Source organism: Pleurodeles waltl, chromosome 1_1, assembly GCF_031143425.1.
Source record: "Pleurodeles waltl isolate 20211129_DDA chromosome 1_1, aPleWal1.hap1.20221129, whole genome shotgun sequence".
Lineage (NCBI taxonomy): Eukaryota > Metazoa > Chordata > Amphibia > Caudata > Salamandridae > Pleurodeles > Pleurodeles waltl.
The window spans coordinates 549,349,285-549,375,863 of NC_090436.1; the positions used below are offsets into that span (position 1 = coordinate 549,349,285).

The 26,579-nt window shown below is 48.6% G+C and overlaps 1 protein-coding gene across 3 annotated transcripts in view; it reads right to left on the minus strand.

Annotated features, from left to right (window-relative positions):
- Positions 1–26,579, minus strand: part of CHD1 (chromodomain helicase DNA binding protein 1) — a 1,172,453-nt gene that overhangs the window by 903,975 nt on the left and 241,899 nt on the right. For all 3 annotated transcript variants that reach the window (XM_069225994.1, XM_069225985.1, XM_069225977.1), the window contains exons 12-13: positions 26,314–26,530; positions 12,050–12,139 (exon numbers count right to left, since the gene is read on the minus strand). In XM_069225994.1, coding sequence (XP_069082095.1) covers positions 12,050–12,139; positions 26,314–26,530 — 307 coding nt within the window. The remainder of the gene's footprint in view (positions 1–12,049; positions 12,140–26,313; positions 26,531–26,579) is intronic.

Below are 26,579 nucleotides of genomic sequence, written 5' to 3' on the forward strand. Positions count from 1 at the left end.
GGGGAAACCTCCACTTGGGCAAGGGAGAGGGACTCCTGGGGGTCACTTCTCCAGTGAAAGTCCGGTCCTTCAGGTCCTGGGGGCTGCGGGTGCAGGGTCTCTCCCAGGCGTCGGGACTTTAGGTTCAAAGAGTCGCGGTCAGGGGAAGCCTCGGGATTCCCTCTGCAGGCGGCGCTGTGGGGGCTCAGGGGGGACAGGTTTTGGTACTCACAGTATCAGAGTAGTCCTGGGGTCCCTCCTGAGGCGTCGGATCTCCACCAGTCGAGTCGGGGTCGCCGGGTGCAGTGTTGCAAGTCTCACGCTTCTTGCGGGGAGCTTGCAGGGTTCTTTAAAGCTGCTGGAAACAAAGTTGCAGCTTTTCTTGGAGCAGGTCCGCTGTCCTCGGGAGTTTCTTGTCTTTTCGAAGCAGGGGCAGTCCTCAGAGGGTGTCGAGGTCGCTGGTCCCTTCGGAAGGCGTCGCTGGAGCAGGATCTTTGGAAGGCAGGAGACAGGCCGGTGAGTTTCTGGAGCCAAGGCAGTTGTCGTCTTCTGGTCTTCCGCTGCAGGGGTTTTCAGCTGGGCAGTCCTTCTTCTTGTTGCAGGAATCTAATTTTCTAGGGTTCAGGGTAGCCCTTAAATACTAAATTTAAGGGCGTGTTTAGGTCTGGGGGGTTAGTAGCCAATGGCTACTAGCCCTGAGGGTGGGTACACCCTCTTTGTGCCTCCTCCCAAGGGGAGGGGGTCACAATCCTAACCCTATTGGGGGAATCCTCCATCTGCAAGATGGAGGATTTCTAAAAGTTAGAATCACCTCAGCTCAGGACACCTTAGGGGCTGTCCTGACTGGCCAGTGACTCCTCCTTGTTATTCTCATTATTTTCTCCGGCCTTGCCGCCAAAAGTGGGGCCTGGCCGGAGGGGGCGGGCAACTCCACTAGCTGGAGTGTCCTGCTGGGTTGGCACAAAGGAGGTGAGCCTTTGAGGCTCACCGCCAGGTGTGACAATTCCTGCCTGGGAGAGGTGTTAGCATCTCCACCCAGTGCAGGCTTTGTTACTGGCCTCAGAGTGACAAAGGCACTCTCCCCATGGGGCCAGCAACATGTCTCGGTTTGTGGCAGGCTGCTAAAACTAGTCAGCCTACACAGATAGTCGGTTAAGTTTCAGGGGGCACCTCTAAGGTGCCCTCTGTGGTGTATTTTACAATAAAATGTACACTGGCATCAGTGTGCATTTATTGTGCTGAGAAGTTTGATACCAAACTTCCCAGTTTTCAGTGTAGCCATTATGGTGCTGTGGAGTTCGTGTTTGACAGACTCCCAGACCATATACTCTTATGGCTACCCTGCACTTACAATGTCTAAGGTTTTGTTTAGACACTGTAGGGGTACCATGCTCATGCACTGGTACCCTCACCTATGGTATAGTGCACCCTGCCTTAGGGCTGTAAGGCCTGCTAGAGGGGTGTCTTACCTATACTGCATAGGCAGTGAGAGGCTGGCATGGCACCCTGAGGGGAGTGCCATGTCGACTTACTCGTTTTGTCCTCACTAGCACACACAAGCTGGTAAGCAGTGTGTCTGTGCTGAGTGAGAGGTCTCCAGGGTGGCATAAGACATGCTGCAGCCCTTAGAGACCTTCCTTGGCATCAGGGCCCTTGGTACTAGAAGTACCAGTTACAAGGGACTTATCTGGATGCCAGGGTCTGCCAATTGTGGGTACAAAAGTACAGGTTAGGGAAAGAACACTGGTGCTGGGGCCTGGTTAGCAGGCCTCAGCACACTTTCAATTGTAAACATAGCATCAGCAAAGGCAAAAAGTCAGGGGGCAACCATGCCAAGGAGGCATTTCCTTACACAACCCCCCCCCCAAACGAAAGAGGATGAGACTAACCTTTCCCAAGAGAGTCTTCATTTTCTAAGTGGAAGAACCTGGAAAGGCCATCTGCATTGGCATGGGCAGTCCCAGGTCTGTGTTCCACTATAAAGTCCATTCCCTGTAGGGAGATGGACCACCTCAACAGTTTAGGATTTTCACCTTTCATTTGCATCAGCCATTTGAGAGGTCTGTGGTCAGTTTGAACTAGGAAGTGAGTCCCAAAGAGGTATGGTCTCAGCTTCTTCAGGGACCAGACCACAGCAAAGGCCTCCCTCTCAATGGCACTCCAACGCTGCTCCCTGGGGAGTAACCTCCTGCTAATGAAAGCAACAGGCTGGTCAAGGCCATCATCATTTGTTTGGGACAAAACTGCCCCTATCCCATGTTCAGAGGCATCAGTCTGCACAATGAACTGCTTAGAATAATCTGGAGCTTTGAGAACTGGTGCTGAGCACATTGCCTGTTTCAGGGTGTCAAAGGCCTGTTGGCAGTCCACAGTCCAGTTCACTTTCTTGGGCATTTTCTTGGAGGTGAGCTCAGTGAGGGCTGTCACAATGGATCCATATCCCTTCACAAACCTCCGGTAGTACCCAGTCAAGCCAAGGAATGCCCTGACTTGAGTCTGGGTTTTTGGAGCTACCCAGTCCAGAATAGTCTGGATCTTGGGTTGGAGTGGCTGAACTTGGCCTCCACCTACAAGGTGTCCCAAGTAAACCACAGTTCCCTGCCCTATCTGGCATTTGGATGCCTTGATAGAGAGGCCTGCAGATTGCAGAGCCTTCAAAACCTTCCTCAGGTGGACCAGGTGATCCTGCCAGGTGGAGCTAAAGACAGCAATATCATCAAGATAAGCTGTGCTAAAGGACTCCAAGCCAGCAAGGACTTGATTCACCAACCTTTGGAAGGTGGCAGGGGCATTCTTTAAACCAAAGGGCATAACAGTAAACTGATAATGCCCATCAGGTGTGGAGAATGCTGTCTTTTCTTTTGCTCCAGGTGCCATTTTTATTTGCCAGTACCCTGCTGTCAAGTCAAAGGTACTTAGGAATTTGGCAGCACCTAATTTATCAATGAGCTCATCAGCTCTTGGAATTGGATGAGCATCTGTCTTGGTGACAGAATTGAGCCCTCTGTAGTCCACACAAAACCTCATCTCTTTCTTTCCATCTGTGGTGTGAGGTTTGGGGACTAAGACCACTGGGCTAGCCCAGGGGCTGTCAGAGCGCTCAATGACTCCCAATTCCAGCATCTTGTGGACTTCCACCTTGATGCTTTCCTTAACATGGTCAGACTGTCTAAAGATTTTGTTCTTGACAGGCATGCTGTCTCCTGTGTCCACATCATGGGTACACAGGTGTGTCTGACCAGGGGTTAAGGAGAAGAGTTCAGGAAACTGTTGTAGGACTCTCCTACAATCAGCTTGCTGTTGGCCAGAGAGGGTGTCTGAGTAGATCACTCCATCTACTGTACCATCTTTTGGGTCTGATGACAGAAGATCAGGGAGAGGTTCACTCTCTGCCTCCTGATCCTCATCTGTTACCATCAACAGATTGACATCAGCCCTGTCGTGGAAGAGCTTAAGGCGGTTTACATGGATCACCCTTTTGGGGCTCCTGCTTGTGCCCAGGTCCACCAAGTAGGTGACCTGACTCTTCCTCTCTAGTACTGGGTAAGGGCCACTCCATTTGTCCTGGAGTGCCCTGGGAGCCACAGGCTCCAGAACCCAGACTTTCTGCCCTGGTTGGAACTCAACCAGTGCAGCCTTTTGGTCATACCAAAACTTCTGGAGCTGTTGGCTGGCCTCAAGGTTTTTGGTTGCCTTTTCCATGTACTCTGCCATTCTAGAGCGAAGGCCAAGTACATAGTCCACTATGTCCTGTTTAGGCTCATGGAGAGGTCTCTCCCAGCCTTCTTTAACAAGGGCAAGTGGTCCCCTTACAGGATGACCAAACAGAAGTTCAAAGGGTGAGAACCCTACTCCCTTCTGTGGTACCTCCCTGTAAGCGAAAAGCAGACATGGCAGGAGGACATCCCATCTCCTTTTGAGTTTTTCTGGGAGCCCCATGATCATGCCTTTTAATGTCTTGTTGAATCTCTCAACTAAGCCATTAGTTTGTGGATGGTAAGGTGTAGTGAATTTATAAGTCACTCCACACTCATTCCACATGTGCTTTAGGTATGCTGACATGAAGTTGGTACCTCTGTCAGACACCACCTCCTTAGGGAAACCCACTCTGGTAAAGATACCAATGAGGGCCTTGGCTACTGCAGGGGCAGTAGTCGACCTAAGGGGAATAGCTTCAGGATACCTGGTAGCATGATCCACTACTACCAGGATATACATATTTCCTGAGGCTGTGGGAGGTTCCAGTGGACCAACTATGTCCACACCCACTCTTTCAAAGGGCACCCCCACCACTGGAAGTGGAATGAGGGGGGCCTTTGGGTGCCCACCTGTCTTACCACTGGCTTGACAGGTGGGGCAGGAGAGGCAAAACTCCTTAACCATGTTGGACATATTGGGCCAGTAGAAGTGGTTGACTAACCTCTCCCACGTCTTGGTTTGTCCCAAATGTCCAGCAAGGGGAATGTCATGGGCCAATGTTAGGATGAACTCTCTGAACAGCTGAGGCACTACCACTCTCCTAGTGGCACCAGGTTTGGGGTCTCTGGCCTCAGTGTACAGGAGCCCATCTTCCCAATAGACCCTATGTGTTCCATTTTTCTTGCCTTTGGACTCTTCAGCAGCTTGCTGCCTAAGGCCTTCAAGAGAGGGACAGGTTTCTTGTCCCTTACACAGCTCTTCCCTTGAGGGTCCCCCTGGGCCTAAGAGCTCAACCTGATAAGGTTCAAGTTCCAAAGGCTCAGTTCCCTCAGAGGGCAGAACTTCTTCCTGAGAAGAGAGGTTCCCTTTCTTTTGCTGTGTTGCAGTTGGTTTCCCAACTGACTTTCCTGTTCTCTTGGTAGGCTGGGCCATTTTTCCAGACTCCAGCTCTACTTTTTCACCCTGTGCCTTGCATTGTGCTCTTGTTTTCACACACACCAGTTCAGGGATACCCAGCATGGCTGCATGGGTTTTTAGCTCTACCTCAGCCCATGCTGAGGACTCCAGGTCATTTCCAAGCAGACAGTCCACTGGGATATTTGAGGAGACCACCACCTGTTTCAGGCCATTGACCCCTCCCCATTCTAAAGTAACCATTGCCATGGGATGTACTTTTCTCTGATTGTCAGCGTTGGTGACTGTGTAAGTTTTTCCAGTCAGGTATTGGCCAGGGGAAACCAGTTTCTCTGTCACCATGGTGACACTGGCACCTGTATCCCTCAGGCCCTCTATTCTAGTCCCATTAATTAAGAGTTGCTGTCTGTATTTTTGCATGTTAGGCGGCCAGACAGCTAGGGTGGCTAAATCCACCCCACCCTCAGAAACTAGAGTAGCTTCAGTGTGGACCCTGATTTGCTCTGGGCACACTGTTGATCCCACTTGGAGACTAGCCATACCAGTGTTACCTGGATGGGAGTTTGGAGTGGAACCTTTCTTGGGACAGGCCTTGTCTCCAGTTTGGTGTCCATGCTGTTTACAGCTATGACACCAGGCCTTTTTGGGATCAAAGTTTTTACCCTTGTACCCATTGTTTTGTGAAGAGGCTCTGGGCCCACCCTCCTGTGCAGGTTTTTGGGGGCCTGTAGAAGACTCTTTACTATTTTTAGTTTTGGTTGTCTCATCACCCTTCTGCTGGGGAGTCTTTGTGACCCCTTTCTTTTGGTCACCCCCTGTCGAAGTCTTGGACACCCTTGTCTTGACCCAATGGTCCGCCTTCTTTCCCAATTCTTGGGGAGAAATTGGTCCTAGGTCTACCAGATGCTGATGCAGTTTATCATTGAAACAATTACTTAACAGGTGTTCTTTCACAAATAAATTGTACAGCCCATCATAATTACTTACACCACTGCCTTGAATCCAACCATCTAGTGTTTTCACTGAGTAGTCAACAAAGTCAACCCAGGTCTGGCTCGAGGATTTTTGAGCCCCCCTGAACCTAATCCTGTACTCCTCAGTGGAGAATCCAAAGCCCTCAATCAGGGTACCCTTCATGAGGTCATAAGATTCTGCATCTTGTCCAGAGAGTGTGAGGAGTCTATCCCTACACTTTCCTGTGAACATTTCCCAAAGGAGAGCACCCCAGTGAGATCTGTTCACTTTTCTGGTTACACAAGCCCTCTCAAAAGCTGTGAACCATTTGGTGATGTCATCACCATCTTCATATTTAGTTACAATCCCTTTGGGGATTTTCAACATGTCAGGAGAATCTCTGACCCTATTTATGTTGCTGCCACCATTGATGGGTCCTAGGCCCATCTCTTGTCTTTCCCTCTCTATGGCTAGGATCTGTCTTTCCAAAGCCAATCTTTTGGCCATCCTGGCTAACTGGATGTCCTCTTCACTGGAGTTATCCTCAGTGATTTCAGAGTTGTTGGTCCCTCCTGTGAGGGAACCAGCATCTCTGACTATTATTTGTGGAGTCAGGGCTTGAGAAGCCCTGCTCTCCCTAAGTAGGACTGGAGGGGGGGAATTTCCCTCCAAGTCACTATCTTCATCCTCTGAGTTGCCATCCTCAGAGGGGTTGGCCTTTTCAAACTCTGCCAAAAGCTCCTGGAGCTGTACTTTGGTAGGTTTGGGGCCCATTGCTATTTTCTTTAGTTTACAGAGTGACCTTAGCTCTCTCATCTGTAGATGGAGGTAAGGTGTGGTGTCGAGTTCCACCACATTCACATCTGTGCTAGACATTATGCTTCTAAAAGTTGGAATACTTTTTAAGAAACTAAAACTGGTTCTAGAATCTAATTCAAACTTTTACAAACTTTTAAACTCTAAAAGAAATGCTAAACAGGATCTAACACAAGGCCCTAGCAGGTCTTTTAAGAATTTAGAAAACTTTTCAAATTGCAAAAATCAATTTCTAATGACAATTTTGGAATTTGTCGTGTGATCAGGTATTGGCTGAGTAGTCCAGCAAATGCAAAGTCTTGTACCCCACCGCTGATCCACCAATGTAGGAAGTTGGCTCTGTATGTGCTATTTCAAAGTAAGGAATAGCATGCACAGAGTCCAAGGGTTCCCCTTAGAGGTAAAATAGTGGTAAAAATAGATAATACTAATGCTCTATTTTGTGGTAGTGTGGTCGAGCAGTAGGCTTATCCAAGGAGTAGTGTTAAGCATTTGTTGTACATACACATAGACAATAAATGAGGTACACACACTCAGAGACAAATCCAGCCAATAGGTTTTTATATAGAAAAATATCTTTTCTTAGTTTATTTTAAGAACCACAGGTTCAAATTCTACATGTAATAGCTCATTCGAAAGGTATTGCAGGTAAGTACTTTAGGAACTTCAAATCATCAAAATTGCATATATACTTTTCAAGTTATTGACAAATAGCTGTTTTAAAAGTGGACACTTAGTGCAATTTTCACAGTTCCTAGGGGAGGTAAGTTTTGATTAGTTTTACCAGGTAAGTAAGACGCTTACAGGGTTCAGTTCTTGGTCCAAGGTAGCCCACCGTTGGGGGTTCAGAGCAACCCCAAAGTCACCACACCAGCAGCTCAGGGCCGGTCAGGTGCAGAGTTCAAAGTGGTGCCCAAAACACATAGGCTAGAATGGAGAGAAGGGGGTGCCCCGGTTCCGGTCTGCTTGCAGGTAAGTACCCGCGTCTTCGGAGGGCAGACCAGGGGGGTTTTGTAGGGCACCGGGGGGGGACACAAGTCCACACAGAAATTTCACCCTCAGCGGCGCGGGGGCGGCCGGGTGCAGTGTAGAAACAAGCGTCGGGTTCGCAATGTTAGTCTATGAGAGATCTCGGGATCTCTTCAGCGCTGCAGGCAGGCAAGGGGGGGATTCCTCGGGGAAACCTCCACTTGGGCAAGGGAGAGGGACTCCTGGGGGTCACTTCTCCAGTGAAAGTCCGGTCCTTCAGGTCCTGGGGGCTGCGGGTGCAGGGTCTCTCCCAGGCGTCGGGACTTTAGGTTCAAAGAGTCGCGGTCAGGGGAAGCCTCGGGATTCCCTCTGCAGGCGGCGCTGTGGGGGCTCAGGGGGGACAGGTTTTGGTACTCACAGTATCAGAGTAGTCCTGGGGTCCCTCCTGAGGCGTCGGATCTCCACCAGTCGAGTCGGGGTCGCCGGGTGCAGTGTTGCAAGTCTCACGCTTCTTGCGGGGAGCTTGCAGGGTTCTTTAAAGCTGCTGGAAACAAAGTTGCAGCTTTTCTTGGAGCAGGTCCGCTGTCCTCGGGAGTTTGTCTTTTCGAAGCAGGGGCAGTCCTCAGAGGGTGTCGAGGTCGCTGGTCCCTTCGGAAGGCGTCGCTGGAGCAGGATCTTTGGAAGGCAGGAGACAGGCCGGTGAGTTTCTGGAGCCAAGGCAGTTGTCGTCTTCTGGTCTTCCGCTGCAGGGGTTTTCAGCTGGGCAGTCCTTCTTCTTGTTGCAGGAATCTAATTTTCTAGGGTTCAGGGTAGCCCTTAAATACTAAATTTAAGGGCGTGTTTAGGTCTGGGGGGTTAGTAGCCAATGGCTACTAGCCCTGAGGGTGGGTACACCCTCTTTGTGCCTCCTCCCAAGGGGAGGGGGTCACAATCCTAACCCTATTGGGGGAATCCTCCATCTGCAAGATGGAGGATTTCTAAAAGTTAGAATCACCTCAGCTCAGGACACCTTAGGGGCTGTCCTGACTGGCCAGTGACTCCTCCTTGTTATTCTCATTATTTTCTCCGGCCTTGCCGCCAAAAGTGGGGCCTGGCCGGAGGGGGCGGGCAACTCCACTAGCTGGAGTGTCCTGCTGGGTTGGCACAAAGGAGGTGAGCCTTTGAGGCTCACCGCCAGGTGTGACAATTCCTGCCTGGGAGAGGTGTTAGCATCTCCACCCAGTGCAGGCTTTGTTACTGGCCTCAGAGTGACAAAGGCACTCTCCCCATGGGGCCAGCAACATGTCTCGGTTTGTGGCAGGCTGCTAAAACTAGTCAGCCTACACAGATAGTCGGTTAAGTTTCAGGGGGCACCTCTAAGGTGCCCTCTGTGGTGTATTTTACAATAAAATGTACACTGGCATCAGTGTGCATTTATTGTGCTGAGAAGTTTGATACCAAACTTCCCAGTTTTCAGTGTAGCCATTATGGTGCTGTGGAGTTCGTGTTTGACAGACTCCCAGACCATATACTCTTATGGCTACCCTGCACTTACAATGTCTAAGGTTTTGTTTAGACACTGTAGGGGTACCATGCTCATGCACTGGTACCCTCACCTATGGTATAGTGCACCCTGCCTTAGGGCTGTAAGGCCTGCTAGAGGGGTGTCTTACCTATACTGCATAGGCAGTGAGAGGCTGGCATGGCACCCTGAGGGGAGTGCCATGTCGACTTACTCGTTTTGTCCTCACTAGCACACACAAGCTGGTAAGCAGTGTGTCTGTGCTGAGTGAGAGGTCTCCAGGGTGGCATAAGACATGCTGCAGCCCTTAGAGACCTTCCTTGGCATCAGGGCCCTTGGTACTAGAAGTACCAGTTACAAGGGACTTATCTGGATGCCAGGGTCTGCCAATTGTGGGTACAAAAGTACAGGTTAGGGAAAGAACACTGGTGCTGGGGCCTGGTTAGCAGGCCTCAGCACACTTTCAATTGTAAACATAGCATCAGCAAAGGCAAAAAGTCAGGGGGCAACCATGCCAAGGAGGCATTTCCTTACACTTTACATGTCTACTAGATAAGTCTTGGCTGCTCATCCACAGCTACCTCTAGAATGCCCTGGCTTCCTAGACACTGCCTACACATCACTAATAGGGGATATCTGGACCTGGTATAAGGTAATAACACCATAGGTGCTCACCACACATCAGGCCAACTTCCTACACCATTAATGGGTGCTAATCCTGTTTCTGCTCTCTCCCTCCCTATAGCAAGGAGTCTACCCTCCAAAGATATTCTTTTGGCCAACCGTGCTAAAAGGCTTTCCTCAGTGGACTCGGTAGAACCTGGCCCAGTTGTGTGAGGTCTAGGTGCTGTGGATATTATACTTGTGGACAGAGGCACAGAGGCCCTGTCCTCTCTAGTTAAGTTAGGAGGGGGGAGGTCATCCTCCTGATCCCTAACTTCTCCCCCATGTGAAAGGAGATCATCCTCCTCGGCAGGGAGTTCCTTTGGGTACTCCGTCAAGAACTTTTGAGCTAGACCATGCTAGGGTTGGAACCTGTTTGAATTTTTTTGAGATGGCAGAGAGACCTTAGCTCTCGCATCATGAGATGGAGGTAAGGGGTCAGGTCGAGCTCCACAACTATGTCCTCTGAGCTGCTCATCATGTTATTATGGTTGGGGATTTCTTTTAGGAACTAAGATTACTTCTAGTTACTTTACCCCTCACTATAACTTATTAAACTTAAAAAGAAATGCTAAAGGGGACTTAACTAAAGCTATAGTAGGACTTTAAAAAATTTGGAAAAATTGACAATTCAGAAATCAATTTAATCTAAAGGCAATTTTGGAACTTTGTCATGTGATCAGATGCTGGCTGAGCAGTCCAGCAAATGCAGTCATAGATCCCAGCGCTGCCACCAATGTAGGAAGTCGGCTTTGCATATACTAAACCAAAGTGAGGTATAGTATGCACAGAGTTCAATGGATGCCTGGGTACCTTTAGGCGTCATGAAATCTCTAACAGAGCCGGTCACGGTCAGGGGGTCCTCTGGATTTAGGCTGCAGGCTTTGTTGTGGCTTTATCAACGCAAACCGGTGGCTTGAAGAGGCTACCCCTCCCAAGCAAGTCACACCTCATTCCAAAGCGAGAGGGTGTTACCTACCTCTCCCAAAGGAAATCCTTTGATCTGCTTTCCTGGGCTTGATCAGATCAAGCAGCAGGAGAGCAGAAACCTGTCTGAGTGGTGGCAGCAACTGGGCTGCCCGAGAAACCCTGTTAGACTGGTGGAAGCAATGCTGGGGGTCCTCTAAGGAGCCCCCAGAGTGCATGGAATCATACTGCCAATACTTGCAATAGTATTGGGGTATGATTCCGATATGTTTGATACCAAACATGCCCAGGTTCGGAGTTACCATTATGTAGCTGGACATAGGTAGTGACCTATGTCCAGTACATATATAAAATGGCATCCCCGCACTCACAAAGTTCAGGAAATTGGTGCTGCAATTCATGGGGGCACCTCTGCTAGTGCAGGGGTACCCTCACACACCGGTACCTGCACCCTGCCCTCTGGGCTGCCCGGGCCTACCATAGGGATGACTTACGGTGACCTGGTGCAGTGACCTGTAGTGAAACCGGGTTTGTGCACCCGGTTCACATAGACTGCAATGGCAGGCCTGCTGAACACTTTGCATGGGCTCCTTAAGAGTGGCAGAATAAATGCTGCAGCCCATAGGGATCCCCTGGAACCCCAATTCCCTGGGTACCTAGGAACCATATACTAGGGAGTTACATGGGGGCACCATTATGTCAATTGTGGGGTGCAGAAAGTCAGGGACAACCATGTATAGAGGGAGAGAGCACCACAGTCACTGGGGTCCTGGTTAGCAGGATCCCAGTGAACACAGTCAAAAACACACTGACAGCAGGCAAAAAATAGGGGTAACCATGCCAAAAAGAGGGTACTTTCCTACACTGCCTTCCAAGAACATACAGAATTTCTCAATTTCACTGCAGCTGAGATGTGGAAACAGGCATCCTGAAGGGCTCTACAAGCATCTAGACGTCTTTATTTCATTATGGGAAAATATGAAGTAAGGGCAGTATTCAGAATTTTTGTTTCTTTATCCTTTTTTTTTTTTTTTTATTCACATTTTTCGAGGTTGGCAATTGGTCAGAACTCCTTCTTAGGTTCTTTTGAACTAGAATGTAACAAAAACAAATGTGCTTGTCTTGAAAGACCTCCTGCACAACTTGCTTCTATGGACTTGAATACTCAGTTCTTTGTAATCCCATGCCAGAGAAATAGGGTACTAAAGGAGAACCCTGGCCATCTTTTTTATTTTTTCTATAATGATTTCCACCAGAAAGAACAACAGAAGACTGAGACGTCATATGACCTTTACATTCCCCTGTATCTAATATATCTAATGAAGTCCTGGACCAGACTGAAGAGAGACAAATCAGTAGTAGTCCAAATATCAAGCACATTAAATACTTGGTGTAATTATTACGTACCTTATCCTTCAACAAAATTTCATATGTCGTTAAAATGATATTGAATTTTAAGCGCCTGGTCGGCATATGCATCCATTCATGGGTTCTTATCTATGAAACAAAGCATTAAATATATAAAACTGGCTTTGCAAAAACATGCATCAACAGTTTACAGATTCTATTACATTACACATACTGCGGTTAGTGCAGGGCAATCTTTAGTTATCTAGGTCTGGTATATCGTAATACTGCATTTGAGTACAAATAGTGGAAGATGTAGGAATCAGAACTACATGCTTTTAAAATACCAATGATTGGTGGGAAACTCTAATTCCTTGACCTTGACTAGTCTTTCTACAATGATCATTTGAAAATTGCTGAATCATGGAACAACTCTTAATCTGTGAAACATTAAAAACCTTTACATATGAACCAAGACATCTTTCTCCATCTACATTACACTAGCAGAAATGCCACATTGCCCTTAACTGATAATTTCTTCGGCACAAAGATAAACATACCTACCAGTGACTCTAGTGTTCTTGATATTAACTAATACACATATGGTTTTAGTGCTTATTTGATAACACATACATGTTAAAGTTTAGACTTCAAAATGAATTTCAGTGGCAGCCGCCATGTGGAATCTGTTCAAAAGTTAGCTGTAAACCACAAGGATTGCGATCTGACATCTGTAGCTCTATTTTGGGGAGTCTAGAGTCAACAGACAATGGTGGTGGTTTTTAGGGGAATTGGCCTCACAAACACCCAATCCTTATGGTCTCTCTTGAGCCAAATCTCCAAGAAGGCGGTGCCCTTAAAGGGGGGGAACAACACACTCACAACCCTCACATTTGAACACTCGAAGACTGTCAAAAAGAAGAAGTCTACATTTCAGGCACACGTCTATAAGCAATTCCAAGACATTATTCACTTACGTTGTGGATAGTCCATATATAAAGTAATGTTCATTCAGATGACACTTAAGCTCCAGATCCAAACTCCAATTGGCTCGATTCAATTCAGCCTATCACAAATTGAAACTTCAGTCCTTCAGTGCAGTTCAGTCGGTTTTAATCTAAGTAACTTACTATCAGTACTCCCCAAGGGAAGTAAATCTCCATGTGCTTTTTTGAATAGATATTATGGCAGCGTACTCGCAGCACATGGAGATTTACTTCCCTCAGGGAATGCTGATACTAAGTTACTTTAGACTTTTGAAGAGTTGAAGGACTCAGAATCAGAAGAGACTGGACACATACTTTATTGGGATTTCATGGATTACCAGCCCTGACGAAGTCGGTGGGATATTTCCCAGGACGAAACACGCGTTGGCTGGTCTGAGGCTGATTTGAAACAAAAGATGTATGAAAGGGTTGCTCTTGAACCCTACAGAGAGGAGTAATACACATCAAATGGCATCTATGGGGGCCAGAATTAATGATTTTGGAAATTAACAGCAGGCAATTGTTCTGAGGAACAGCATTAAATGTGGAGTGTTATCTAAGAGATACAAGATCAAAATACTGAACTGAAACGTAATCTTTGAATATCACTCTGAAGGATTAGAGGGACATAGAAGAACAAGTTACTTACCTTTCGGTAATGCATTTTCTGGTAGAGACTCTATCTAGCTGCAGAGTCCTTACCTTTGAATTCCCTGGCGTCAGCTTCGAATCTGGAATCTTTTTGCTGAGCAAAACCCTGCGTGCGCCGTTGAGTGGCGTCGTTTGGTTCCACAAGGCTTCGTCAGCGTCGTTTGAGCCGTCTGTGACATCACGGTCACCTATAAAGGGACCACCCCGGAGCGCATACGTCAGTTCTTTTATCCACAAAACATCCACGCCAGAAGCACAAAGTCATGGATAGAACTAACATTTGTCTGTGCAAAATTAGGGCCCTGAAAATGGATAAACCCTAATCCTACTAGGCTCATCCGCAGAGCTGGGACGCATGGGTGGGTATAAGGAATCTGCAGCTAGATAGAGTCTCAACCAGATAATGTGTTACCGAAGGTAATTAACTTAGTCATCCAATAGAGACTTCTAGCTGCAGATTCCTTACCTTTGAATAGATACCCAAGCCATAACCTCCTAGTGGTGTTCTGAGGATATTACTCCTTACACTAAGAAGTCCTGTAGGACTGAACGGGCAAAGTGCCCGTCTCTTCGTATCTGACTGTCCAGGCAGTAATGTTTTGCAAACGTGTGCAAAGATGCCCACATTGCCACCTGACAGATCTCCAGGACTGGTACACCTCGAGCTATCGCAGTGGTTACAGCTTTGCCCCTGGTAGAATGAGCTTGCAAGCCCTCAGGAGGCTGCTACTTGGCCAATGTGTTGCATATCTTAATGCAGAGAATGACCCGATGCAAAATGGTTTGCTTCTGCACTGCCAGACCCTTATTGGCTCCAACAAACCCCACAAAGTGTTAGTCATCCACCCAGAACTCTTTTGTGCGGTCAAGGTAGAACGACAACGCTCTTTTTCGGTCTAGTCGATGGAGTCGCTCCTCTTCTTTAGAGGGATGCGATAGAGCAAAGAAGCTGGGCAGGGTGATGTTCTGACCCAGATGAAATCGGGTCACCACCTTGGGGAGGAAAGAGGCACGAGATCAGAGAACCACTTTGTCTGGATAGATAGTGAGATACGGTGCCTTTGATGACAGGGCTTGTATAGGAAGTTGGCTCTGTATGTACTATTCCAAAGTAAGAAATAGCATGCACAAAGTCCAAGGGTTCCCCTTAGAGGTAAGATAGTGGCAAAAATAGATAATTCTAATGCTCTATTTTGTGGTAGTGTGGTCGAGCAGTTGGCTCATCAGAGGGTAGTGTTAAGCATTTGTTGTACACACACAGCAATAAATGAGGAACACACACTCAAAGACAATTCCAGGCCAATAGGTTTTTATATAGAAAAATATATTTTCTTAGTTTATTTTCAGAACCACAGGTTCAAGATTTACAATCAATACTTCAAATGAAAGGTACTTCACTTAGGTATCACAGGAACTTTGAATCAGCAAAATAGCATGTACAGCTTTGGCAAAAATGGCAATAAGCTATTTTAAAACTAGACAGTGCAAATTTCAACAGTTCCTGGGGGAGGTAAGTATTTGTTAGTTTTGCAGGTAAGTAAACCACCTACAGGGTTCAAAGTTGGGTCCAAGGTAGCCCACCATTGGGGGTTCAGGGCAACCCCAAAGTTACCACACCAGCAGCTCAGGGCCGGTCAGGTGCAGAGGTCAAAGTGGTGCCCAAAACACATAGGCTTCAACGGAGAAGGGGGTGCCCCGGTTCCAGTCTGCCAGCAGTTAAGTACCCGCGACTTCGGAGGGCAGACCGGGGGGGTTTTGTAGGGCACCGGGGGGGGAGGGGACACAAGTCAGCACAAAAAGTACACCGTCAGCGGCACGGGGCGGCCGGGTGCAGAATGCAAACAGGCGTCAGGTTTGCAATAGGTTCCAATGGGAGACCCAGGGGTCTCTTCAGCGAAGCAGGCAGGCAAGGGGGGGGGGCTCCTCGGGGTAGCCACCACCTGGGCAAGGGAGAGGGCCACCTGGGGGTCGCTCCTGCACTGGAGGTCGGATCCTTCAGGTCCTGGGGGCTGCGGGTGCAGTGTCTTTACCAGGCGTTGGGTTCTTGGAAGCAGGCAGTCGTGGTCAGGGGGAGCCTCTGGATTCCCTCTGCAGGCGTTGCTGTGGGGGTTCAGGGGGGTCAACTCTGGCTACTCACGGGCTCGCAGTCGCTGGGGAGTCCTCCCTGTAGTGTTGTTTCTCCGCAGGTCGAGCCGGGGGCGTCGGGTGCAGAGTGGAAAGTCTCACGCTTCCGGCGGGAAACGTGGGGTCCTTTAAAAGTTGTTTCTTTGTTCCAAGTTTCAGTCTTTGTGGAACAGAGCCGCTGTCCTCGGGAGTTCTTGGTCCTTTTAGATGCAGGGTAGTCCTCTGATGCTTCAGAGGTCGCTGGACCCTGGGGGACGCGTCACTGTTGCAGTTTTTCTTGAAGTGGGGAGACAGGCCGGTAGGGCTGGGGCCAAAGCAGTTGGTGTCTCTGTCTTCTCTGCAGGGCTTCAGGTCAGCAGTCCTTCGTCTTCAGGTTGCAGGAATCTAGTTTCCTAGGTTCTGGGGAGCCCCTAAATACTGAATTTAGGGGTGAGTTTAGGTCTGGGGGGTTAGTAGCCAATGGCTACTAGCCCTGAGAGTGGCTACACCCTCTTTGTGCCTCCTCCCTGAGGGGAGTGGGGCACATCCCTAATCCTATTGATTTCTAAAAGCAAGAGTCACCTCAGCTCAGGACACCTTAGGGGTTGTCCTGACTGGCCAGTGACTCCTCCTTGTTTTACTCATTATCTCCTCCGGTCTTGCCGGCAAAAGTGGAGCCGTGGCCGGAGGGGGCGGGCACCTCCACTAGCGCGAATGCCCTGTGGCACTGTAACAAAGGGGGTGAGCCTTTGAGGCTCCCCGCCAGGTGTTACAGCTCCTGCAGGGGGAGGTGAGAAGCACCTCCACCCAGTACAGGCTTTGTTACTAGCCACAGAGTGACAAAGGCACTCTCCCCATGTGGCCAGCAACATGTCTGGTGTGTGGCAGGCTGGCAAAACTAGTCAGCCCACACTGGAAGTCAGGTATGTTTTCAGGGGGCATCTCTAAGGTGCCCTCTGGGGTGTATGTCACAATAAAATGTACACTGGCATCAGTGTGCATTTATTGTGCTGAGAAGTTTGATACCAAACTTCCCAGTTTTCAGTGTAGCCATTATGGTGCTATGGAGTTCGTGTATGACAGACTCCCAGACCATTAACTCTTATGGCTACCCTGCACTTACAATGTCTAAGGTTTTGCTTAGGCACTGTAGGGGCATAGTGCTCATGCACCTATGCCCTCACCTATGGTATAGTGCACCCTGCCTTAGGGCTGTAAGGCCTGCTAGAGGGGTGACTTATCTATGCCATAGGCAGTGTGAGGTTGGCATGGCACCCTGAGGGGAGTGCCATGTCGACTTAGTCATTTTCTCCCCATCAGCACACACAAGCTGGCAAGCAGTGTGTCTGTGCTGAGTGAGGGATCCCCAGGGTGGAATAAGACATGCTGCAGCCCTTAGAGACCTTCCCTGGCATCAGGACCCTTGGTACCAGGGGTACCAGTTACAAGGGACTTACCTGGATGCCAGGGTATGCCAATTGTGAAAACAAAGGTACAGTTTTAGGGAAAGAGCACTGGTGCTGGGGCCTGGTTAGCAGGCCTCAGCACACTTTCAAATCATAACTTGGCATGAGCAAAGGCAAAAAGTCAGGCGGTAACCATGCACAGAGTCCAAGGGTTCCCCTTAGAGGTAAGATAGTGGCAAAATGAGATAATACTAATGCTCTATTTTGTGGTAGTGTGGTAGAGCAGTAGGCTTATCAAAGGAGTAGTGTTAAGCATTTGTTGTACATACACAAGCAATAAATGAGGAACACACACTCAGAGACAATTCCAGGCCAATAGGTTTTTGTATAGAAAAATATATTTTCTTAGTTTATTTTAAGAACCACAGGTTCAAGATTTACATGTAATACTTCAAATGAAAGGTATTGTAGGTAGGTACTTTAGGAACTTTGAATTAGCAAAATAGCATATACAGTTTTCACATAAATCACATATAGCTATTTTAAAACTAGACAGTGCAATTTTCAACAGTTCCTGGGGGGAGTAAGAGTTTGTTAGTTTTTGCAGGTAAGTAAACCATCTACGGGGTTCAAGTTTGGGTCCAAGGTAGCCCATCGTTGGGGGTTCAGAGCAACCCCAAAGTTACCAGACCAGCAGCTCAGGGGTGGTCAGGTGCAGAGGTCAAAGTGGTGCCCAAAACGCATAGGCTTCAATGGAAAAGGGGGTGCCCCGGTTCCAGTCTGCCAGCAGGTAAGTACCTGCGTCTTCGGAGGGCAGACCAGGGGGTTTTTTTAGGGCACCGGGGGGGACAAGTCCACACAGAAAGTACACCCTCAGCAGCACGGGGGCGGCCGGGTGCAGTGTGCCAGCACACGTCGGGTTTTCAATTGGAATCAATGGGAGACCAAGGGGTCTCTTCAGCGATGTAGGCAGGCAAGGGGTGGGGCTCCTCGGGGTAGCCACCACCTGGGCAAGGGAGAGGGCCACCTGGGGGTCGCTCCTGCACTGGAGGTCGGATCCTTCAGGCCCTGGGGGCTGTGGGTGCAGAGTCTTTACCAGGCGTCGGATCTTTGAAGCAGGCAGTCGCGGTCAGAGGGAGCCTCGGGATGCCCTCTGCAGGCGTTGCTGTGGGGACTCAGGGGGGGCAACTCTGGCTACTCACGGTCTCGCAGTCGCCGGGGAGTCCTCCCTGAAGTGACTGTTCTCCACAAGTCGAGCCGGGGGCGTCTGGTGCAGAGTGTCAAGTCTCACGCTTCCGGCGGGAAACACAAGTTGTTTCAAAGTTGCTTCTTTGTTTCAAAGCTGCAGTCTTTAGTGAACAAGGCCGCTGTCCTCGGGAGTTCTTGGTCCTTCTAGATGCAGGGCAGTCCTCTGAGGATTCAGAGGTCGCTGGTCCCTGTGGAAAGCGTCGCTGGAGACAGGCCGGTAGAGCTGGGGACAAAGCAGTTGGTGTCTCCGTCTTCTCTCCAGGGTTTTTCAGCTTAGCAGTCCTCCTCTTCTTAGGTTGCAGGAATCTGAGTTCCTAGGTTCTGGGGAGCCCTTAAATACTAAATTTTAAAGGGTGTGTTTTAGGTCTGGGGGGTTAGTAGCCAATGGCTACTAGCCCTGAGGGTGGATACACCCTCTTTGTGCCTCCTCCCTGAGGGGAGGGGGGCACATCCCTAATCCTATTGGGGGAATCCTCCATCTGCAAGTTGGAGGATTTCTAAAAGTTAGAGTCACCTCAGCTCAGGACACCTTAGGGGCTGTCCTGACTGGCCAGTGACTCCTCCTTGTTTTTCTCATTATCTCCTCCAGCCTTGCCGCCAAAAGTGGGGCCGTGGCCGGAGGGGGCGGGCAACTCCACTAGCTGGAGTGCCCTGTGGTGCTGTAACAAAGGGGGTGAGCCCTTGAGGCTCACCGCCAGGTGTTACAGTTCCTGCAGGGGGAGGTGTGAAGCACCTCCACCCAGTACAGGCTTTGTTACTAGCCACAGAGTGACAAAGGCACTCTCCCCATGTGGCCAGCAACATGTCTGGTGTGTGGCAGGCTGCTAAAACTAGTCAGCCCACACTGGAAGTCAGGTATGTTTTCAGGGGGCATCTCTAAGGTGCCCTCTGGGGTGTATGTCACAATCAAATGTACACTGGCATCAGTGTGCATTTATTGTACTGAGAAGTTTGATACCAAACTTCCCAGTTTTCAGTGTAGCCATTATGGTGCTATGGAGTTCGTGTATGACAGACTCCCAGACCATATACTCTTATGGCTACCCTGCACTTACAAGGTCTAAGGTTTTGCTTAGACACTGTAGGGGCACAGTGCTCATGCACTTGTGCCCTCACCTATGGTATAGTGCACCCTGCCTTAGGGCTGTAAGGCCTGCTAGAGGGGTGACTTATCTATACTTCATAGGCAGTGTGAGGTTGGCATGGCACCCTGAGGGGAGTGCCATGTTGACTTAGTCGTTTTGTCCCCACTAGCACACACAAGCTGGCAAGCAGTGTGTCTGTGCTGAGTGAGGGGTCCCCAGGGTGGCATAAGACATGCTGCAGCCCTTAGAGACCTTCCCTGGCATCAGGGCCCTTGGTACCAGGGGTACCAGTTACAAGGTACTTACCTGGATGCCAGGGTGTGCCAATTGTGGGAACAAAAGTACAGGTTAGGGAAAGAACACTGGTGCTGGGTCCTGGTTAGCAGGCCTCCGCACACTTTCAAATCAAAACTTAGCATCAGCAAAGGCCAGAACCGGGGCACCCCCTTCTCCATTGAAGCCTATGCGTTTTGGGCACCACTTTGAACTCTGCACCTGACCGGCCCTGAGCTGCTGGTGTGGTAACTTTGGGGTTGCTCTGACCCCCCAATGGTGGGCTACCTTGGACCCAAACTTGAACCCCGTAGGTGGTTTACTTACCTGCAAGAACTAACAATTACTTACCTCCCCTAGGAACTGTGAAAATTGCACTGTCTAGTTTTAAAATAGCTATATGTGTTTTACTTGAAAAGTATATATGCTATTGTGATTATTCAAAGTTCCTAAAGTACTTACCTGCAATACCTTTCATGCAAAGTATTACAGGTAGAATTTGAACCTGTGGTTCTTAAAATAAACTAAGAAAATATATTTTTCTATACAAAAACCTATTGGCCTGGAATTGTCTCTGAGTGTGTGTTCCTCATTTATTGCCTGTGTGTATGTACAACAAATGCTTAACACTACTCCTTTGATAAGCCTGCTGCTCGACCACACTACCACAAAATAGAGCATTAGTATTATCGCTTTTTGCCACTATCCTACCTCTAAGGGGAACCCTTGGACTCTGTGCATACTATTCCTTACTTTGAAATAGTACATACAGAGCCAACTTCCTACACAAGGTACCCTCCCCAGCCGACCAGGAAAGCAGGAGTAAATCACTGGAATTTCCCCAAATCACCTAAAAGGAGGAAAAAGACGAAAAGAAGACACCCAGACAAGACTTTAAGAAAGCAGTGGTGGATTCCTGGAGAAGACCTGTGGAGGGGACCAAGTCCAAGAGTTACAGTTAAGTCCAGCAGGAGTAGGAGCCACTACCCACCCAGCTGTACTACCAGGGGTTGGTCAACGGTGAGGAAGAACAGGTCAGCAGTGCAGCCCTGGAGCCGGAGAAGAGTTCCTGTTGGATGCAGAAGTTGTCCCACGCTAGAAGAAAGATTGCCAACTGGTGTTGGTTCAGGAATTCCACCAACAAGCCTTGGCAAAGGCAAACTCGCAGTTAGTGGCAAAGTGTTGCTGCCAGGAACCAGCAAGGCCCAAGAGGACTCAACCCAGGAGCGGGAGTCACAGGGGATCCTCTGCATCGCAGAGAGGCCACAGGAGCGGAGGCAGCACCCATAGGAGTCCCACAGGACGAGGACACAGAAGTCGTAGAAGGAGCCCATGCAGCACTACAGGAAGCTATCCCACGCCACAAGAAAACCATGCAGAGGGCTGTGCGTCGCAGAAAGGAGTACTGGGGACTGGATCTACACGTCGCCCGAAGATCCTTTGGATGAGATGCAAACAATCCTTGGCAGCTGCAAGAGACACAGTGCACGGGGGTACCTTCCTGCTTAGGAAGGCAAGGGCTTACCACCACCAAAGTTGGATAGCTGGCAGACAGGATCAAGAGGACTACTCCGAACCACCACCAGTGATGCAGGAACTCCAAGGGAGATTCCTTCTTCTTCTTGTGCAAGCTGAAGAGTTGCTGTCTTCTGAAGAAGCTGGCAGCAGCTGGGCAAACAAAGTTGCAGAAGAGTCTTCATCGTTGATTGCAGCGTTGTCGGTTCCTGGAGAGTCCAGTCGCAGTTCCAGTGGTCAGAAGTCAAAGTGGAGGTTGCAGAGGAATCCTGATGGAATCTTGCAAGCCAAATCTAAGGACCCACCCAAGAGAGAGACCCTAAATAGGCCTGAAAGGTGGAATGGTCGCCTAACCAGGTAAACACCTATCAGGAGGGGGCTCGGACATCACCTTCCTGGCCACTCAGAGGCTCCCAGAGTTCCCTGGAAACAAGATGGCAGAACTTAGGGACCCTCTGAAGGAGCTCTGAGCACCAACCCTGGAGTGGTGATGGACAGCGGAGTGTTCATTCCCCCTTCCATTGTCCAGTTTTGCGCCAGAGCAGGGACTGGGGGTACCTGAACCAGTGTGGACTGGTTTATGCATGGAGGGCACCAAATATGCCCTTCAAAGCACACCAGTGGCTTGGGGAGGCTACCCCTCCCAAGTCTGTCACACCTATTTCCAAAGGTAGAGGGTGTTACCTCCCTCTCCCAAAGGAAATCCTCTGTTCTGCCTTCCTGAGCTTAATCAGATCAAGCAGCAGGAGGGCAGAACCCTGCCTGAGGGGTGGTAGCAGCTTGGGCTGCCCGGAAAACCCTGTGAGACTGGTAGTAGCAATGCTGGGGGTCCTCTAAGGAGCCCCCAGAGGGCATGGAATAACACTTCCAATACTTGTCTCAGTATTAGGGTATGATTCAGACATGTTTGATACCAAACATGCCCAGGTTGGGAGTTACCATTATGTACCTGGACATAGGGAGTGACCTATTTCCAGTACACCCGTAAAATGGCGTCCCTGCACTCAAAGTCCAGGAAAATGGCCCTGGAGTTTGTGGGAGCCCCTCTGCTAGTGCAGGGGTGCCCTCACACTCAGGTACCTGCACCCTGCCCTCTGGGATGAGAGGGCCTACCATAGGGATGACTTCTAGTGACCTATAGTGAAAATGGGTGCATGCACCCGTTTCATGCAGACTGCAATGGCAGGCCTGCAGAACCCTTTGAATGGGCTCCTTAAGGGTGGCAGAATAACTGCTTCACCCCATAGGGATTCCCTGGGCACCTTAGTAGAATATACTAGGGACTTACATGGGGGAACCAGTATGCCAATTGTGGGGAGAAAAAGGTACAGTTACCAATTTAGAAGGGAGAAAGCATAGTCACTGGGGCACTGGTTAGCAGGATCCCAGTGAACACAGACAAACACACTGACAACAGGCAGAAAATGGGGGTAAACCTGGCAGGAAAGAGGCTACTTTCCTACAATGCAAAAACTTCTTAGCTGACTGTTCCAAGCGTTTCGATTCCATATCTGCAGGAGTCGTAGGGAAGGAGCCAGGAGCCGCTTTAGAAGAACAAGAAGCCTGGACTACCAAACTTTCAGGCGCCGGATGCTGACTAAGGAATTGCGGGTCGTCTGGCACAGCCCTATACCTTATGGTAATTACTTTGGAAACAGCTGGAGTAGACACAGGTTTCTGCCACAGATCCAGAACCGCTCCGACAAAGCCTTGTTAAACGGTAGCAATGTAATAAAGGAGGAGTGGAGAACCTCAGTCAGGATATTGGACTTCAGCTCCGATGTGGGTGAAGGCAATTCCAAAAGGTCAGCAGCCTTCCTGATCACACCATGATAACTAGTAACTTCTGGAGGCGGAATACCTTCAGTGACGATAACTCTCACTCAGGAGAAGTGTCTAGTTCGCTAGACACCTCAATACCCTGAGAATGTAAAGGGATCTCTCCGTCCTCTAAATCTTATTGCTCTTCCAGATACTGCTGCTCCTCCAAGAGCCTCAAGGCCTCCTTTCTAGATCTTAATCTAGACTCCAATCGTAACGTAAATAAACAGTGCGCTGATGTCAAGGATGTTTGTTGCGGCACCGGTGAAGCCAGAGCCAGGATTTTACTTTAGGCAGGAGTTGAGTGAGTCGACCCTGCACAAGAATTATCCGACGGCAATATTGGCGGCACTGTCATCCCTGAAGGTAATGGAGCCGTGGGCAAAAAGGGAATATAAGGAGCCTGTTTATATGGCACCATGAAGTCAAGATTAAAGGACCCTTGGGGCCCGCAGGAGCACCAACGGAGGTCATCGCTCTGTTAAACAGTCTGAACATAGGATTTAAAAAGGCAGATAGATCTGCCCCAGGAGTTGGAAAGGCCGGATATTCTTGTTGAGGCTGGACCTGACTTGACTCACTCCTCAATCTCCTGATCTGATGGAGTAATAGGAGAGAAATGCGCCCCGGAACTTGTGTGGGATGCCGAGATTTCAGCCAAAGAAGGTGCTGGTGACCTCTCTGGTGACTTTTGTTGCAGAGGAGAAAGGGTGGGGCTCATCTCCCAGGTAGAACGGCACCAAGACTTGGAAGCCAGTGACAAAGACCTCAGGCTAACATCTCGGGAAGAGCAATGCCGAGAGCTGTGGCAATGCCAATTCTTATGTGATCTCTAAAACCTATGGGAAGACGTCTCCTGCATCAATACTCTTATTTTGAAAGCATTTTGAAAAGGAAAACTTCCTCTTCAAGTAGAAGTGCATAAGGGAGACAACTGTATGTTGTATAGCCTGTGATAATTGGTACAATCATTAGGGTGATCCTTTAAAGGGATATGATCTAACTCAGGCCTCGATGGGTAATTATCAGTATTCCCACAAATCTTCCTTAGCTTAAAGAGGGCATGAATCCTCAATCATCTGGAAAGGTCAATAGGCTCCCCCGGGGCTGAATATCAGTGTAGTGACCCTCCAGGTGTGTATGGAGAAGGTGAAAGAGGAGATGGTGGAGGAGAGGTAGGGAAGTGAAAGGAGGAGAGTTAGAAGTACCTTGAAGCTCAGAAGGCAGAATGCCCTCTGACGGTATGTGTGGAGCAGGTTCCTCTTCAAAGGCAAGCCTCCTTTCCCTTGGAAAGGGGTGTGCAGTTTGGTGGGGGTGGAGGGACTCTCGCAGTAACTTCCCCTATGTGGGGGTTAATGTATAGACACTTTTGCTTCTTATCAGGATGCCAAGATGCTGAGTGAGCCAATAGGTTCTCAGGATTTTACAGTTACTCACTATTCACCAGGGGCCCTGGTGTGCCTTACATCCGAATAGGAAAGACATTTTGAAGTGCGAAGTGCTGCGTGTCAGCCAAAGAATGAATGTGTTTAAAGGTGTCCTGCTTATAGGGACTATATGAATGCCAATGGTCCAGTGCTTCGCAATTCCGAATTGGCTGACAACGCAGAGGATGTTGTGCGGCTGACATTTTGCATTTTCTTCACTACCAGCGCTAAGAAGTTCACCAGCCTACAGTTCAGATGTGGATCCTAAGAAAAACAGGCCAAGACAAACTGTCTCTGTGTTCAAATGTGTTGCGTTGAACAGTGCTTAAAGCAGGTGGACTCTTTCACCTATAAGTTCTACACAAGTGCAAAGGAGATGTGGCATGTCCTCTAGACCATTCCCACACAAACGGCAGCTGGTAGAAGTTTGCTTCCTCTGCCAAGGCATTGGATGTAGTGCACATAGTAGTATGCCCAGGCAGTGTTTCAGAAATGTCTCCTTTATATGTCTGGGGTATCTTTGGCCAAAGTAAATTCGAGGGCCAAGTGTACCATAACTATTAATCATCATCCAGGCATGGTTGTGTTTTGCAACTATGGCTTTATCTTCCACCAGTGATAGAATTGTTATTGTTCACCAGGCCAGTTTCTTGCAAACTGCATGACTGGTAGGGATATCCCTAACCTCAGACAGAACAGGGATTATGAGAGATTCCTGAAGGAACCACCTCACGGGCAATGTGACTCTGTGCTGCATCTCCAGGCAAAATAAATGGTTCAGGGTGTCGAGGTGGCGTTCCTGATCTTATGCTGATCTGGCTCCTTACCTGGCCAGAGACTGGCTTTGTTAGGCCAAACTCCAGCCGGATCTGTGCTGGTGCAGCATAGTTTGGGATACTGAACATAATTCTATAGAACTTGATACTGTCCAATGTTATTCACAATAGGACAACAATTGTAATGTAGAGTATGCTCCTTTTAAACATTTGTCGCCATACAAACACTAGCGATGAATAAGATTACATATCCTATTTCTCATGGTTATTGCTTCACTACACACAAAGGTGCAAAAACAATATGGACACAACTCTGGCTCACCCATATGACATTGAAACTCTATCAGAGGAACTCCCAGGAGTAGCGTGCAACCTATCATCAATTTTGGTTCTGTGCCTCATATGGGGTATTAACACCTATATAGATGCAACAACAATGCAAATACATATTCAGCAGTGTGATACCTATATCACATGGTCATAAGCATCTGATCCTATGATGGGCATGACAATCACTCTAATGTTTGCACAGCTCAAACATAGGCAGTGCATCATTCAAGCGCTTAAAACCAAAAATGAAAGGGGCTAGGGGAAGATTGATGATCGGTGTTTGAAGAAACACCTCTCCCTTGCTTCAATCTATTTTCCAGGTCTCTTTTGCTTTTTCCCTCCACCCCACTACCACAGCACATCCGCATCTCCCATCAGCCCTTCTACAGCAGTCTTTTGCAGACTGTGGCTCACTTCAAACCTTCCTCACTACTGCTTTACATCTTACTACTTGTATGCCTTATTTATGCTTCAGCCATATGTTCTGAAGTTAGTACTCCTACCATAACTGTTTACTATGGTTTTAAAGATCCAATGTTATGCTTTTAGGTAGGGAATTATGTAGTTCTCTCTTCAGCACAGGGAAACCTTTTGGTATAGTTACACTTTACAAAAATGGAAATAAAATAAATACAAATGCACAGTTTGTCCAAAAGATCTACATTTGAAGGCCAGGGAAGGCTTAGGGATCAAGGGTACTTACCACATTTCTGCTGCTGATGTCTCCTAAGTATACCACAGCATTCATCTGAGGTGCCCAAATCTGAATCTCACGTTGCCAGGAAGTCAGAGTAGAAAGCGGCACAACCAGAAGGAAAGGCCCATAAAGCTGGTGTTCATTAAACAAGTAGTTCAGAAAAGAAATTGTCTGTATTGTTTTTCCAAGACCCATTTCATCTGCAAGAATACAACTGTTCCCTCTGAAAACAGAAACAGAAACTGTGTATTAAATCAAAAGACGCTAGTACA